The sequence below is a fragment of the Chiloscyllium plagiosum genome, unplaced genomic scaffold (genome assembly GCF_037043375.1).
Source record: "Chiloscyllium plagiosum isolate Xiang-an unplaced genomic scaffold, Cpla_swu_hap1 HiC_scaffold_23, whole genome shotgun sequence".
In the NCBI taxonomy this organism is placed as follows: Eukaryota; Metazoa; Chordata; class Chondrichthyes; order Orectolobiformes; family Hemiscylliidae; genus Chiloscyllium; species Chiloscyllium plagiosum.
This window is the reverse complement of record NW_028270161.1, coordinates 37,505,482-37,523,347: the sequence shown is the minus strand read 5'-3', so window position 1 is coordinate 37,523,347 and position 17,866 is coordinate 37,505,482. Positions and strand designations below refer to the sequence as shown.

Here is a 17,866-nt window from a genome sequence, read left to right as displayed (position 1 = left end):
TCTGGAGGCAAACTGAAAGACACACCAGTCACGGTGTCCAAGTTATTCATGAGGTACTGCACGCTATACAACATCATATGGCAACAAAAAAATGTACCCCCAGGACAAGCATGGTTCACATGCTTCGTGGACAATTCTGAGGAAGAGGAGAAGATGAGGAGATTATTTTCATTAGAAAGACGGAGGTTGAGGGGAGACCTGATTGAGGTCAACAAAGCTATGAGAGGTATAGACAGGGTGGATGGCAAGAAGCATTTTCCCAGAGTGCAGAACTCAATTACGAGAGCTTACGAGTTCAAAGTGAGACGGGAAAGGTTTAGGAGAGATATGTATGGAAAGTTCTTTATGAAGAGGGTGGTGGGGCCTGGAATGCATTGCCAGCGGAGGTGGTAGGGGTGGGAACGATAGTGTCATTTAAGATGTATCTAGACAGATACATGAATGGGCAGGGAGCAAAGGGATACAGATCCTTAGAAAATGGGCGGCTGGTTTAGATAGAGGATCTGAATTGGTGCAGGCTTGGAGGGCCGAAGGGCCTGTCATGTGCTGTAATTTTCATTGTTCTTTGTTGTGCCAGCCGAGTATGAGTGGTAGATGAGGCGGCTTGACAGATGAGACCATCTGTTAGGACCCTCCCATCAAAGCTGCAGCCATTATTTGGGCATGGCTGTTGCCACAAACCATTCTGTGGAATAGCCACCATTCATTTAGTTGAAACCAAATTTTTTCAGAGGGTATCTTAGAGTGAAGGCACCTTCTCACTCCCCTACTCTTCAACAGTGGGGACAATGGGATTGCTATCTTTCAAAGATTGCAGGCCCTCTCAATGGAACCTGCTCATTGTCCTTAATTGTATGTCAGCCCCAGAAGAGGTCACTTAATTGCCAGATGGGTGACACATGCTCGTAATCTAAGATTCTGTTCTATACAAGCATAATGGAAAGCAGTCACTCTGCTCTCAATTGCTTCATTAAAATTTGCAGGATGATGGGTCATTAATTCATTATGTACTAAAACAGGAAAATATAGTTTGGAGTGATTTAATAAAATTATGTTTTGGTGATAAATTCACAATTCTGTATTATATTTGGAAGATTAGCTGAAGCCCTGAAGTACTTAACAGTAAACTTAACAACGCAAATTTGAAATCAGTCTTGATTGCTAGGCATCCCTGAGGTTAGATTACTGCTACAGCTGGATTGACAGAAGAAGGACATCTCATCTCCTACTAACTCACCCTGGGTTGATCAGGGAGTGGGCATAAAAGAATCAGTAATTGTACTTGTCAGCTTTACAATTTTTGCCCTTCTGACAGAGGAGGAGACAAACTGGGTGGAGAGGGAGAGGTAGTATAAAATAAAAATGATTTTACCGAGCCATCTGTTGGGAGGTCTGTTGTATAGGCAGAATGAAACAAATGATGGGAGGCTCAAAATTGGGTGGATATATTTTATTGTGGACATGTCATCATCTAACCAGTGGTCTGAGGAGATTTCAGCCAAAACAGGTGGAAGTCTCTGTTTAATATGAAGTGAAATGGAAATTAGTTAGGCATAATTTCCCAATTTCATCACAGGGAATACATGCTGCATTCACATTGCCACAGTTAGAGATTATTGCAGTCAGTTTTTATTGCTTATTTTCAAACCTATATATTTTCAGAGTGCATTTCCATTTTAACATTTAGCACCCAAAGAAGCAGTAGAAAATAAATGGGGGATGAAATTGAAGCTTAAATTCAGAGAAAATGAGTTAAAAAAAACAGTTTCCCTTTGAACATCACTAAAACAAGTAAGGAACCAAAAAAAGACACCGTTACATTAAATGACAACCTATAATTAATTCCATAGCTCACGAACATCACTTTTTTGCCTTGCTGACAGTTCTAAAGGTTGAGGCAGCTGTAAGCTTGCAGCAGTTATGTTAAAAAAAATGTTTGCTGAGATTTTTTCTCCTAAATTTGTTTTGGCGATCACTTTCAGGATTCAGTGCCAGTTGACTTAGATGGGACATTGAATGATATTGTGGAGACCACAGCAATTGACCACCTCTATGCGACTCACATCATAAGCATAATAAGGCATGCTTGTCACTTTGTTTCCCCATAAACAAAACCATTAATAATAATAGATTGCCTGATTGTAGCTATTATACAACAAGTCGCATGCTATTCTGACTTGGAATATAATGCTGTTACTTCATTGTCATTTATTCAAAATCCAGGAACTCCTTCCCCAGCAGCACTGTGGGTGTATGTCATGAGCATTCTAGATGTGTCACAGAGTGGTCCATGAACTGTGAATTTATATAGTTCATTTTTATCCCTTTTAGTTTTCCAAAAGAGCTCCAATTTTAAAATAATCAGCAGCAAAGCTTCAACCTTAGACAAGACCAGAGCTTAATTTATTGCATAAGTATTACCTTTTTATTTTTCATTCCTACGTGTGCTGTGGGCATCTCTGGCTTTTATTTATCGGCCGTCCTTAGGTGTCCTTGAGAAAGTGGCAGTGAACTGCTGAATGCCACTAGAGAGGAAATTCCAGGATTTTGACTGAGCAACACAGAAGGAACAGTAATATGGTCAGATGGTGAGTCATTTGGAGGGGACGTTGCAGCTGGTGGTGCTCCTATGTATCTGCTGCTCTTGTCCTTTAAGATTGAAGTAGTCATGGATTTGGAAGGTGCTGTCTAAGGTGTTGTAATGAATTGTTTGCAGTGCATTGTGTAGATGGTACACACTGCTGTTACTGAACACCAGTGGTGGAGGGAGTGGATGCTTGTGGATGTAGTGCCATTCAAGTGAGCTGCTTTCTGTTGGATGGTGTCAAGGTACTTGAATGTTGTTGAAGTTGCACTTGTCCAAAGAATTGAGGAGTATTGCGTCACTCGTGACTTGTGCCTTGTAAATGGTAAAAGATTTTTTGAGTCTGATGATGAATTACTCACTTCAGAATTTCCAGGCTCTGGATTTCTAAAAGTTACTCGGTCAAAAGATGATGCAGATATTAGATAAATTAGAGATACAAAGATTAAAGGCAAATACTGATGAACAGATTTGTAATGCTGATAATAAGATTGGTCTGTTTTTGTTGCAAACCAATTATATACTTGAAGATCCTTTTTCCGAAGTGGAATTGGTAACCTGAAGTCTGAATCCAGTGGTTGTGATGGTTTCCATAGATGAGTAATTGAAGGTGGATTCAATAGGTTGAACAGGCTTTGAGAGGGAAAGTTTCTTGGTCTTTGCTAATTCTGAGGTTCTAGCACTTGCAGGTTGCTTAAACCTTTTCAACAAAACTGATTTCTGAAAGCCTCTTCTCTTTGAGCTCTCTCTGGCTAAGAACCCCTCTCTCAAAGACATTCCTCTGGATTTCTATATAAATGGTGCCTCATAGCCTTTCTAACTTCAATCAATATTTAAAATGGTTGCTATCCCAAAACTGCCATATCATGTTTCATATTTTGTGAGGTAATAAAAAGCTATTTGCAACTCTAGAAAGCCATCATCAATGAGTTTCTGTTGACCTGTCATGGACACATACCTTGAATTTCAAAAGTTTTCACATACCTTGATATGTCTGACTGTAGATCACTTTGAGCTTTCTTAGTAGTTGCAAAAAGCCAGGTAACTTCTGGTAGCTTTTGTTTCCTTTAAAGAGAGATTAGCATTTATAATATCATAAATCTATAATATCATAATTCGCCCATTCGTGATAGTATACATACAAGACGGCCTTGGTCAAGAAGTTGCCTCACCATCATTTAAGGATTGGCAATACATTCTGGCCTTTCTAACTGCTCACAATGCTCAGTGACAAGTTGGTCAAAGGTACTTTCTCCAATTCATCTTATTGGTCTAAGTATTTTATTTGCATGAAGATTGACTCAAACTATCCCACATCTCCTTGTATAATAGAATAATCCATGAACACGAGCATCTGCTTGTGATTTGGTCAGATTTTCATATATTTCACACATATGCTCGTTAAGTCTCTCCAAAGGTGGACCACAGAAAAATGACCAAAGGTAAAATCCAGTGCAAAATGTTAAGCTTCATTTCACTGCATTAAAAATTTGTACCTTCCGTAATTAGGTTTACAACAAAACACATTTCATCCAAGGTATCATTGTGTAATGGTATAAAATAAATAAACACCATTCAGCCACACTAATCATAATTGAATTAAACAAGTCTTCTAATTTGTTTCCTGTCATTTGGTGACTCTAACATGTTTACCTCAGCAAAAACTATAACTGTATTCTCTTTAATTGCTTTGCACTTTAGCTAGTTCAGTAAACCTCCCTAACAGTGCCTTTTTATTGTTTAGCACTTTTTGTTCAGTCACAAAGTGAAAGCTTTCCCAATCTCCTACTCTGAACTCAGTACCAGTTACTCTGTAACACAGTTGGCGTGGGTTCTTTATCATTAATTGAGGTAAGATAACAAATTCTTTATTATTTATGGCCTACTAGTATCTATTATCTTAGAAACCTTTTTAAATATTTGATGAATGCACCATGCTTTAACACAGAACGCGACAAAGACGAAGAACAGTGGTTCTCATGCTGATCATAGTGGTACACCATTCGTGGTTAGTCCTAAGCAGGACCACTGCATTAATAATAACCTCTGTATTCTTCACTGCAGCCAAATTTCAACCCAAACTCAATTTCACAAGATGCAATTTTACTTGACAGCCTTCTACTTTACATTTTATCAAAGGCTTTTTGAATAATTAGATGCACAATAGCTTCCATCATTCAACAATTTTGTAATCTCTGCAAAAACTCAATCAATTGTGTGAGATGGTGCTTCCTTTCATAGTGCTTATTCTGTGATTCCCTGATAGCCTTGTCTGTTTCAAAATGATTAGACCATGACTTTCCAATAATCTCTATTAGCAACTTGCCTATGAATTGGGTTAAAGGAAAGTGCTTACAGATTTTTACTTCTGACTTTCCTGCCTGTTTTAAATAAATTGCAATAGAGGTCTCTTCACACATGTGAACAGTCTTGGATCTCAACGAGCTGCTCAATTGATGAAGTGAGTTGGTTGTTTAGGTAGGAATTTTAAATTCCACTGACAATGCAGTCATTTGTGTCTTAAAATGAGCTTCAATGTCAATTTTGAACAGCAATGATGACTCTGCATATGGATTGCTGCTTAATGTGCTTGTCTGCACCTTTTACCTATATTGCTATTCTGTTATTTCCAGCAGCAGTTGTGACTACTTTAGCAGGTGACTGCTTAGTCTAGCAACAAGCCTCATTTAATTACATTAGAAACCTATTGGCTCAAAGGAGAAATTGCCTCCTTAAGGTTGGCGGCTGTTTTATCAACGTGACTTGAAAGTCAGTTTTCGTGGTGATATATATGTATAGCACCATAACTCATTTTATATAGTGATATATTTATATCCTTTGATCACTTAAATAACTATTTCTAAATCACCATTTTATGTGAAAATCTATTTTTTTATCTTTGTTATTCAACAATCTTTTATTTGTGTAATTTATTTAGGTATGTGGACCGAGTCTAATTTAATACTCCACTAAGATGTCAGAACAGAGTGGGTACTCCGAAAATGATATATTTAACACATTGTTAGAGGCCTGATCTAATGGTTCATTGGCACTGTTGATATGAACAGTAGTTTGAGCAAGAATTATAGTGGGGTATGTTTCTGTATTTGAAGCTGATGGTATTGTTTTATACCAATGCTGACAAAACAGACTTACTGTCTTCTTCCTACTTGGAGTGTTAAGTAGTCATGGAGATATTAATTCAAACTAGATCCGCAATGACTCATCAAAATAAAAGATTTTTGTAGCTGTTTCTCCTCAACAGTTTTAACTTTATTCTTACTAACGGAATTGATATTTGTCAAAATTATATGGAGATGATCATTAAAGCATTGGCAACAGTTAAAATGTGATGCAACATAAAAATCAACCCTTTGTTACCTTATTCTATTCAATATTCATAGTATAATCAGAACACTCAACACTAATATGGAAATTATTGCACTTGTGAAGAACCCTGCAAACGACTACATCAAAAGAAGTTAACCTTATAATGCCCTTCTATTTGTTATGTGAAGCTGCAAATTTGTAGTGTTCATATGCCAGGAAGTATTGTCATGGACAAGAGGGAGAGGTGAATTCAATTATTTTTACTGTTCTCTTCTTCTGTCTATAACAGAAGTGGTTTTAAATTGATTTTCTTATTTTTTAATTCTGTTTTAAACCAATTGGTGGCAGTGAGTTTCCCCAGATCTTGCTTGTGAAATTCCACTTCAAAGTGACCCACAGGAAATCCTATAGGGTTAAAACAAAATGGGGTTTATTTATGCATTCAAAACCCAGGGAATTAGTTCACAAAACACATTAACACACAAGTGTACCCAAGGAAGTAATGAAAAGAGAAAAATTACAAAACATTTTAAGTCAAAGATATCCACATTGTTTTACATGAATTAGAGAATCCAGTAACTCAATGTCCACTGGAGGTCCTTTCAGTTGGCTGTGCATAGAAATCCCTTTTGCAGGAACTCAGATGCAGTCAAATTGCAGTTGAAGTTACAGCAGTAGTACATTGGGAAATGGTTCACTTCACAGATGGAATAAATGATATAAGACTTTTGAGCATTATCTCCACAAAGTGGATTTCAATTGTTTCTTTCATTCTGAACTCGCCAGTGTAGACATCTCATCTGTGGTCCTTTGGTGCTGGCTTCACAGAAATGTCTGTCCAATGTAAAGAGTGTGACACTCCAGGAGGAATAATGGAAGCTTTTGTCTATTGATTACTGCTGATCAGAACTTTCCAGAAACTGGCATCATGTCATCAACAGCAGTCATATGTCAGTCCAGCAAATTGCTTATTTTTGAAAAAAGAAGTAATCAAGATCTTATAAGATTTTTTTCCAGAAAAAAAGGATCGGTCTCTTTCTGCCCTCTGAATAATACAGTATTCACTTTTTATTAGCCTCACCTATACCTTTCAGAGAACAGCGGGAGATTTACCAAAGCTAGTTTTCCCATATGTTCATTAACTTACTGAAAATCACTTTCAAAATTTGATTAGGTTTAGGGCTTCTTTGTATCTGACAAAACAGTATAGCACATTATGCCAAAAACAGAAACTTTAGAGATCGATTTTCAATAGTAACTGCATTGTGGGGGATTGAATGTATTATTTATTAATGTGTGCACTGTTCAAAGACAGGTCCTTGACTCATTGTTTTCTGATGTTTCACCTGAAGCATTTCCTGGATTTTTTTTCAGTGCTTATTTGCCAGTGCCTTCCACTGTCAGGAGCAGGGAGGATGCAACCAATATCATTCAGAACAGGCACAGAAATGAACAGATACACAATCACAATCATGTTTGACTGAAATTGATATTTGGAATGCTCCTAAACTGCATTTCCTGGGCTTGAAATATGAAATTAACTGCTCAAGAAAACAGTAGCTTCACACACTATTGAAAGTGAGATGCGTTGTAGGAGAACCAATATTAAATTTTAAAAAAGGTTATGGTTTGCCTAATTAAAATGTGTTAATTTTTTTTAAAAGTTCAGACATTCATTTTCTAATCATCAAATTGCACATTGGACAGATTTTTAATCCAGCCATAAAATCATACTAAAACAATAGAGTCATTGTTGAATCTAAAATGTTTAAAATTCAGTGCAAACGTTTAACATGAATTCAAAAGCAAAATACTGTGGATGCTGGAAATATGAAATAAAAACAGTAAGTGCTGAAGATAGTCATTAGGTCTAGCAACATCCGTAAAGAGAGATCCTTAATCAGGACCTGATCATCAATGTTGATGAAAGGTTTTATTGCATATTGCTTATACTTTGTGATATGTTGTGCTTCTATCACACTTTGATAACATCTGATTAATATGTTTCTAAACACAACTGTGGCTGCTTCCTGCACTGCACTTTACCTCTCCTTTGGTGTGACATTAATGGATAAATCAGTGTAACAATGAATAATGGCAAAGTCACCATAGTCCCAGAAGACTGCTCTCGTTAGAGCGAAATGACTGGAGGTGAGTTTAACCTGAGGGTCACCATGTCTCAGGAGAGGGGTGAGGTGGAGAAGGTAGGACCTTGAAGATGACCTCAAGCCAGTATGGGAAATGAACCTGCCCAATTTGTGTCACTCTACGTTGCAAACCAGCTTTTCAACCAACTGAGCTTTAAGAGGGGTGGAGGTGAGGTTGCTCAGCACCCCAGGAGAAAAGTTGTCAATGGGTGGACAGACCAACAACAAACCTGTCCCACAGCCCTAACACACTCTGGTGGCAGTCCAGTAATGGATAATGGAACATTCCATCCTCAGTGGGAGGTAGTGCCCCTTCCAGCACCGCTAGCCGATCTGATTGGCTGACAGCTCCAGTGGACCACAGCCGCAGAAGCCCGTACTACAGACAGGCCCATGAAGGAGGCACCATGGATTCTGCAGTCAGATAAATTGGGGGCTTTGGCTAAGGGTTCTCTAGGCATATTAAGGAGTAGGTGGGGGCTGCTTTAAATTTTAATTATGGTAGGAGAAGAGGGGTACTCCTTTCTCCAAGGAGGTATCCCCAATTGGCAAAAGTGCAACCCCCTCACCTCCACAGAGGGTTGTACTCCATTCTTTCCATCCATTTTAAATACTTTATTTGGGAAATAATCCCATTTCTTTGGTCAACCATTTTTTGATGTGGGTAACATTGTGGCCAATTGTGCTTTAAACAATTTCAAATGATCTTTAATTATTAATACAAATGGTGACCAGACTGCCAGTTTAGGGCATGGACCCTCTGTAATGTGGGGGTGAGATCTGTGTTGGGTGGGAATGTAGGGGATCAGCTACCTGACTTGTATAATATGTCCTTCTTGCTAAAAACACATTGAGTCCACCAAAGCTGGGAGGCAACTCCCATTATTTACATTATAATTTACTTGACTGTGACTATTTGCCTCAACTGCCCTTGTTATCTTTTTGATGGAAGTTTCTTTAATCTAGTTCATCCTGTCCCAGAACTGAACTAACCACCATTGACTTTCATGATATTCGATTTGTGGATGACAATTGTCACTGTCCACTCTGCACTGGATTTAAAACTCACTCTCAAATTCTCAAATCTGCATACACAAAACTTTGTCTGTCCTTGAATGTTGCCAAAACAGAATTCATATATCAGCTCATATCTGGTGAGGCAAATGTTCCATGTTCCAGGCATTTTGAAGAAGGGCTCTGGAATATGATGACTTCCCATAGAAGCAGCAGGTTGTTGACAAGAACATTCATGTTAACAAGAAGATCCAAAACTGAATCAGTTGTGTCAGTTCAGCTTTCTACTAACTGAATAGGAAACATGGGGAACACATAGCACCTTAAAATTGGGCATCCAAGAGTCACCATCGGCCGTCAGCAGCAGCAGTATTTGATTATAATCTGTAACATCTCCACAATATCATTACCAGTAGGCTAGAGAGGATCAAAATTGTTTCAATGGAAAGTACAGGAGGACATGTCTGGTGCAACACCAGGCATATCTAAAAATAAGGCATCAGCCTGCTGAAGATACAACACAGAGCTATTTTGATAAACAGAACATCCTTTGATAAAAAAGAGATAAACAGTTCCACAATCAAATGACTGGAATAACATTCCGCAGTCTTGCCACATCCAGTTGTGAATGGTGGCGATTAACTAAATAACTTATAGGAGGAGGAAAGTTTATGAATATCCCCATTTTCAATAACAAACACAAGTGATTTACATGTCAGTTAATAGGTTAAAAAAAACACATTATTTAGTGATGGAATTAGAAGTTGTTTGTAGGAGCACTTCCAAATATATAAAAAAGAAAAATGTAATAATAAGGAGGTTCAGGACAGCATTTCAAAAAGGTAGTTGAAGCATTTACAACTCCCTTCTACTAGAAGTGGCATGTGGGTGATCCATCCAGCCTCTTCCTGAGCTACCCAGTGTCAGAAATGTTGGATTTCAACCAATGTGTTTGTTTTCTTGACAGACATCTATCACTTTCAAAGTTCACTCCGTCCACCACTGAAGCACAGTGGCAGAGTGGTCATAGATGACACCAGTCTATCTACAGGGTGCACTGTAATAATTCACCAAGCCTCCTTCAATAGCATCTTCCATACCTAGGGAACAAGAACAGGTGAGGCATAAGAACACTAATACAAGTTTTCGTCAAGTCACGCATCATCCTGATTGGAAACTATATCCGCACTCCTTCAATGTCACTGTGTTAAAATCTTGAAACTCCCTTCAACTGGTGCTGTGGCTGTATTAAATGCAGATTAGGAAGGTGGCTACCACCTGCACATGAGCAATTAGGGATGATCAACAAATGATGGCTTGATCAGCAATGTTCACATCCTATAAATGAATAATTTTACATAAACCACAACAGTGAGCATTTGACAAAAAAGGTATATGCCAATCCAGGAAAATCCTGGCATACAAAGCAGCTGTGGTCACCATGCCCCTGTGCTACATTAAGACTTGAACTGTGTATCAACAACTTTTAAGAGCACAAGAGAAATCTCATCAGCAATCCCTCTGCCTCATCCACAATGGCAGATCCATAAATACTCAGAAAAAAACTCTTGCAAATTAACATGAATGGGCTGTCACTTTGGATGAGAGGACACAGTTTCCTTCATTAAGTCTCTCAACTCTCAAATGGTCAACACTCCAGAGGAGGCAAAGAAAATTCTTCAAAGAATGAAGCTCTCCTTCTAGTGTGGTATCATTGATATTAATAATTTGGTGTAACTTGCTACATTCAGAACAGTAGTAACTGATGCATCATATTACATTATGTTTTGATTCCCAACGTCTTAATCATGAGGCAAAGCATTGGCAGACAATGGAAGCAAACCCTGAACTCCAGATCCCACTACTTCATAGGATATCCTGCCTCAATTCAGGCCTGTTCAGTCATTTGAAGAGCCACAGAAGAAATGTCCAGTCCTGAGTGGTTGCCAATCTCAAACTGAAGGACAATTGACAAAAATTGTTATCACTGTTTCTGTGGATAATTTCATTTTTAGCAGATATCACAATTTTAGAAAAGCAGTAAATTGAACAAAGAAGTTAACACAATGATAAGAACTTATATTTATACAGCACATTTAATGTAATGAAATATCCAGTGTCTTTCACATGACCACTTTAAAATAATGTATAACATTGAGCCTTATTAAGAGTTGTTAGGTTAAATATTTAAATGATTGGTCAAGGAGATACATTTTAATAAGTGAGTTAAAGGAGAAAAGCTAGACCCATAGGTGGGAGATTTGGGAGGGAATTCAAGAGCTTGGGGTCTCGCCAGCTAAAGGCACAGCCCTCAGTGGTGAAATGCTTACCATTGTGAATACACAAGTGACCAGAATTGGAAAATAAAATAAAAGTATGCATTGTCAGTTGAGAAATAGTATACTTGATATTGACTCCAACACAAAATGATGGTAGTTGGATTTTAATTCAACTGATGACCAATTGCTCAATTATCGCTTACATTTTTTTTCTACATTTATACTTTTCTTTTCTTTTTGATTGTGGACTGAAATGTGAAAAAGAAGTGTTTGAAAAGTCAAAGATTTTTGAAGGTGTACCACACTTTTGAAAAGCAAGTAAACTCACACTCATTGTAAGTACTGTTTACACAGCTACTTGTTCATGCAGTAATGGAAATCTGGTTATAGTGGAGCTGGAGAAAGGCTGCTGTGTACAAATGGAAATCTGGTCAGCAGTAAGTAGCTGACGATCTGTACATTAGTGATGAATTATCAATGACCAAAGTGCTCTGCCTGCCTGATTGGCTCCCAGATAGCTGAACAGCCTGGAGGTGTTACTGTTTAAAGGAGAAGCTATCTGCTCGATGCCCAGACAGGGATTGTCTTTTCTCTTCTGTAAAAAAAAACTATGGTAAGCCTGAACAAAGCAAGTTTTTTTCCCCTCAACAGTTTCTGTAAACTGTATCTCTGAACTGGTGAGCCAGATACTTTGTAAGTGTGAACTAACCACCCTGTACTTCCTACAAGTAGTAGTTCCTAATTCTAAGAATGTATTGGCTGAATTAATTGAAACCAAAAGGATAACATGAGCAATGTTGAAACAAATTTCAACATTTTTCAAATTGGAGCATCTGGTAGATCAAAGCACTTTTATTTTCTCCCAACGATGATTCTGTACCCTTCTGTTAAATCTTACACTTTCTTCAATTGTACTCTTAGCCTGAATAGGAGAACTTACAACCTCATATGACAATGAGTTGTGTGTCAAATCCATACCGTATTCAGTGGAAAGATTTACTTTTATTTCTGCATCATCAGCCTCCATTCTAAACACATCATCAGCATTTTGAAAACTCTGTTGTTACCTCTGGACTCAGTTCCTCTGCCTCATCGGGCTGTCAAATTTAACCTTACACAAACTTCAACGCTTCCAAAACTCCTGCTGCCTGCATTATTTTTCTTGCAATAGCTTCTGTTCATTTTTAGTATTTCCTCAGTTTCCCAGTGCATTGAATTCAAAATTATTTATATAACAAATCCCACAATGGGCATTGCCTATTTCCCACCTCTATGACCACCTTCAATTATACATCTCACCTCAAAATCTTTGAATCATGGAAAACTGCATAGAGGACACCATTTGGTTCATTCACATTGCATTGACTGAACGCAATGGAGTTTGTCACAATCCCTGACCTTTCTCCCATATTCCTACTTTTTCCTCCTTTTTTCAATTCCCTTTTGAAAGAAACTATTGGATGAACCTATTATTTCCTCAGCACACTGAACGGTTTCCTAATTGGTTTAGTGAAATTTCATGATCAGTTTTGCTGTCTTGCAGATGTCCTTTTTCACCTTAAAACCATGATGAGAACTTGATGTTGTTGGCAACATGTTTCGGTTATTCTGTTCAGTGGAATCTGAAGAGTGCCCTACATTTTCTCGCCTGGTATTTTCCCCAAACACAATTTGGAGCTCACCTGGTCCACTTAGGTCCCGTTTATTTCGCTTTACCGTGACAGGGAACTTGCTGGAACTGACTCAGTCTTTGATTTTTTTTTCTCTCCCTGCTTAACTGAAAAGGCCTGGCCGCTGAACATTGCCTTTACCTCATCACCAATCCATCCAGTACTGCTGGAGAAATTAACATCCAGATGCGAGTCTGCCACATTAATGAATGCTTCCTTGATCGCTTTGTGTACTTAGGATCCACCGTCATCTGTGAAAAATATCGAATCTATCAAAGCATTGTTTCTTCTCGAGTGGCTGACTTGAAATCAGAAACAGGTACACATCAGTATTCTATTCGAGCATCTTTAAATCAGTCTTGGAATATCCGTGTACTATTGCTGAACATTAGGCATTAATCCACATGTGCCAAACAGCAATCCTGTGGACTGTGAAATTACCCGTCACACTGATAAGATATATTCTAATCTATAACTGGCATTTCCAGTGAAAGACATCTGACTAATTCACAACAATCAATATTTTTCAACGAGACACATCATCATTCCGTTGCTTCATAGCAAAACCACAGAGTGACTACATTTCTGAACAGAATTTTAGATGTCCTACTTCAGGCAGCTGCACTCTTCTTGCTGATGACATGTTTCCCTGGCAATATGCATAAACATTAGTGTATTAATGCTCCTCACCTTTTTGGTTTCAGTAGAGTAGCCAACATAGTATCGGTCAGTGACATGCCTGTAACCCATGAACAAGGCTCAGGTCATGGTTACTGAATAATGCTTGCTCTGTTTTCAGTGACATGTAACTGCACATTGTGCTAATAGCATGAAGGCATCACATATATTAGCACGTTCAACGATATTTGAATTTTGTTAAGGGTTGCAGTGAACAGTAACTGGGTGATACCGATGGATGATACAGAATGGGATTACGTTTCAGTAGACCCATCTGCCTCGATACTGACAATATTTAAAAGCGTTGTTGGAACTTTTTTTGTCTTGCAAGTTGGCAATTGGACCTCTTTAACGCCTGTTCTGTGATGACATCATTACTAGTACTCTTGTTTCTGGATTAGTGGTGCTGGAAAAGCAAAGCAGTTCAGGCAGGATCCGAGGAGCAGTAAAATCGACGTTTCGGGCAAAAGCCCTTCATCACCCCTTCCTGATGAAGGGCTTTTGCTCGAAACGTCGATTTTACTGCTCCTCGGATCCTGCCTGAACTGCTGTGCTTTTCCAGCACCATTAATCCAGAATCTGGTTTCCAGCATCTGCAGTCATTGTTTTTACCTACATGACTTGTTGCCCAGTCGTGCTGGGGGTGACATCATACGACTACATTACTTCTTAGAAACTGTACCAAGTAAAAACTCCTTTTCCAAGAAACGAGCCTAATGTGAACTGATTGACGAGTTTATAGCACAGTAGACACTTCAAATCATCATAAGCCTGTCTGTGATGTGTGTTCTGTCAAGACTACCTTCAGAATGATAACCTCCCAGTTATTGGCAGCAGCCCCAGCTTGTGATGGCACCACCTCACTCCAAACTCTGAATTTATCAAAAGCGGAAACCTATTCGGAATCGTTTGCTTTCAGCTTAATAATTTGAGTTTCCCTCTCGTACCTCGGGGTCTGTCCGGCTGTTAAAACAGTGAGGAAGAAAGCGGATCTATATTGAAAGTTCTTTATAATTATGCGGCGAGACCGTTTTTCGTGAGTTCTCAACATTGTCCTCAACTGCACAGCGTGAAAAGACCCTTTACAAAGAATCCTTCTCCATTTCCAAAGAATCTTTCCATAATACTCTTCAGGGTCCCTTACCTTCGTTTCCATCCTCTTGCGCTAGTCCCGTTTGTTGGTCGCGAGCATTTGCAGCCTTACCCCCGGGTGGGTGGGCACAGGTACCCCCGCTCCTGGCTTTAAGACTTGGCTGCGTCAGAGGAAGCTGCGAGAGGCTTGAATTCTCCGCTTCAGCCGTGTTCCCGAACACAGCTGGAGAAACTTTCAAATCCCGCCCGTCCCTTGGGGGCTACCCCTGACACAAACCAAGACGTTTCAGCGTTGGGCAGGTCGAAGCAACTGGGGGTTGGGAGGGATGCACCTAATGGGTGGGAAGGATCACCCACTGGACAGCTCTTCTGCTGGTTCCTGCAGACTCTCTCCTCCCCGTCTGTGCGTGTGTGTGTGTTAGAGAGAGAGAGGGAGAGAGGCGTCATCGTCAGGCATTAGGCAATCTCGTTTTCCGAGTCGGTCTTCTAACCTCTCTCTCTGGATTCCAACTGATCTCAGCTCTTTCTCTTTAAAAGGGGAGTTACAACTGTCATCAGCCAGCTCGGTTTTCAGCTCCCCCCTTCCCCGTCCCCCTCCCCCCAAGCGTCTCAGGATGTTTTATAAGGTTTCCGTCTGAAGGAAAAAGTGTCACCCATCGAGAACACCTTGAGCTGCTTGTAGCTAACTCCTGAGGCGTCCTCTCTCTCTCTCTCTCTCCCGCTCTCTGGCCCATCCGGAGTCGCCAGCGAGGGATCCGAATCCCCGCCCAATGAAGTAGTCTCGGGGGAAAGTGTCGCCCGTCAGCGCTCTCTCTTCTAAAAGGACACCGTGCTCCCCTCCCCCGTTCGGAGCAAGGAACTCGAGCCGGGAAGTGGGGAATCTGTTCGTGGGAGTCGGCAGGGAAAATGGTCGGGATTATTACACGAGGAGAGAGGAGTTGGTTGGTGAACCCGAATTGAAAGGAACCCCCCCCCCCCCAACCCCCCTTCCCCACTCCCTCTTCCAACACACCTCCCCCCCCCCCCACACACTCCCCTCCTTCTCTCCCCACTTCCCTCAACCCCTCTCCCCACCCCCACCCCCATGGCTCCAGCAAACCCCCGCAAGGATGCCAACACATGGCCAAGCGTGCCCTCAACTTTCTGGGCAGTCATCATCCTGGTTAGCTTCCTCATCGCCTACTGCAGTGAGTACCGCTTCATTTCTGTTCTCTCTCTGAAACGGTGAACTCGGCTGCATCGCTCGGTTGGCTTGATGTTGAGTACTGACGATGAAATCTACCTTGTGCTTGGGGATGGTGGGTGGCTGATGGGGTGGGAAGGGAGGGAAGAGAGATTCGCCCCCAAGAACCAGGCGGCCAGGTGTTGGTAAAGTGTCCCAATGTCTGTCCGATCGCGACTCCGGCTCGCAAACTCGCTCAACTGTGGCGGAGTTTCGGGGTGGGTGAGCCGGTGGGATTGCAGTCTGGAACAGCATCTCGCTTCCATCTCCGACCCCGAGCGATCCTCAAACGTTCCGCTTTCCCGGAGGTTTGTCGAGACGAGTTGACTTGGACATGTCGCTCTGGTTGAGTGTTGCAGAGAATGGCAACAAAACCCAGTCTCCAGGGCTCCCCCGGCTGCCGCTTCCTCACCTTTATCCCATTCCCTCTGTCAGGGAGTCAGCAAGTGCTGTACTGGAGTGGAAAAGTTACCCTGATCCCCCCCCCCCCCCCCCCCCGCGCCTCCTCCTCGGCAAGTGCATGAGTTCACATCCCAATACTATCCCAACACAGCAATGAACCGCTCTGGTGAGGTTGTCTCTGACTCCCATGTGAAGCTTCCTGCTCTCCCTCCCGCCTTTGCAATCGCTTCTTTTAAGCAACGCCAGCTTTCATGCTTAAAATCTAGTGGACATGGTATTTGTCAAAAGATGTTCTTGAATGCAAACATCTGCCTGAGCTAAGCGGAACTTTTCCCCGGCACACGACTGACATGGTAACCCAGGCCGAGAGTGCTGCCTTTTTATTTGCTGTGTGTGTGTGTGTGCCCAGTGAAGGCGCCCGGGGCGGAGGGAGTCAATAAACTGGGTTCTCTCTCTCTCTAACTGGACCCCGGTCTGTGATTTCGAAGCTCCTTGGGTGCTGCCTGAACTGCTGTGCTCTTCCAGCACCACTAATCCAGAACCCGGTCTGTGTCTGTCATCCCGCGGCGTTTCGGTTCCAGTTTCTTTCATTTGGCTACAGTCACCCCTCAGTCAGAGCTCAGAGAGATTGGAAGCATCTTTCCACTTCATTCCAGCCAATCCTTCCGACTGTGAATTCCTCACAGTGAATGCAGACGCTTTTAGCACGCAGTGCGGACAATCTCCGGCTTCGAGAGGGTGAAATCAGCCGCTTGATGGAGAAAGGAAACCTGTAGGCGCGTCCTGCAATGAACCACATCTCAGTGTGTGTGTGTGTGGTAATAAGGACCACACCGCTGACCAGAAATGACGGTCTATCTTTTGTAAAGATTGCAGAATCTCCCGGTGTTTTAACCCAATCTTAGCAACAGCTTTACCCTGAGCAGGAAAGGTATTGGTGTCTGGCCCCAATCAGAATGTGAACAGTTGGCCAATATTGAATTCCAGGGAAGAAAAACAGGGCCGGTCGTGCGGCCACTCTCTGTGTCCATTTGTAGTTAACTTTTTGTCCTCCCCAAGTCAGGAGACTGGAAGCATGTAAGAGGATGCAGAATGATGCAAATCAGTGAACCTGAAACCGGGCAGCTCCTGGATGGTGATAAACGGGGAGCCGGCTTGTAATCTCTCGGTTTCTAGCCCACAGCGAAGTTGCTTGAGAGAAAGTGAACAGGCAACTGGCTGACGTTTATTTGTTTGTGGGGTGCGGGGTGGTGAAGTCCCCTTGCGCGGTAGGAAACAGTTAAAACTGCTGAGCAGGATTTAATGATCAATGTTTACCTGTGGAGTATGCAGCTCGGATTTGACTGTGAGAGGGTGAAGCGGGGTAGTTTTCTTTTAACTGTGGGTCACAGCGTTTCAAATACTCTCTTTACAATCACCCATAAATCTTCCCTGAAGTCGTAACAGGC

General features: G+C 41.2%; 1 protein-coding gene and 1 long non-coding RNA gene across 4 annotated transcripts in view; one reads left to right on the top strand and one right to left on the bottom strand.

Moving 5' to 3' along the window:
• The window catches only part of LOC148145874 (uncharacterized), a 45,936-nt gene extending 30,956 nt beyond the window's left edge, over nt 1-14,980 (bottom strand). Inside the window, exons 1-2 of one of the 2 annotated variants that reach the window (XR_015761138.1) lie at nt 14,847-14,980; nt 13,166-13,275 (exon numbers count right to left, since the gene is read on the bottom strand). This is a non-coding gene — a long non-coding RNA (uncharacterized LOC148145874). Of the gene's footprint in view, nt 1-13,165; nt 14,046-14,846 lie in introns of those variants that run through there. The other variant, XR_015761137.1, reaches the window with a different exon arrangement.
• Nucleotides 14,981-15,586: 606 nt separating this feature from the next.
• The window catches only part of tafa5a (TAFA chemokine like family member 5a), a 630,927-nt gene continuing 628,647 nt past the window's right edge, over nt 15,587-17,866 (top strand). For both annotated transcript variants that reach the window (XM_087999537.1, XM_087999538.1), the window contains exon 1: nt 15,587-15,981. In XM_087999537.1, the coding sequence (XP_087855663.1) occupies nt 15,879-15,981 (103 nt within the window). In that variant the 5' untranslated portion in view covers nt 15,587-15,878. The remainder of the gene's footprint in view (nt 15,982-17,866) is intronic.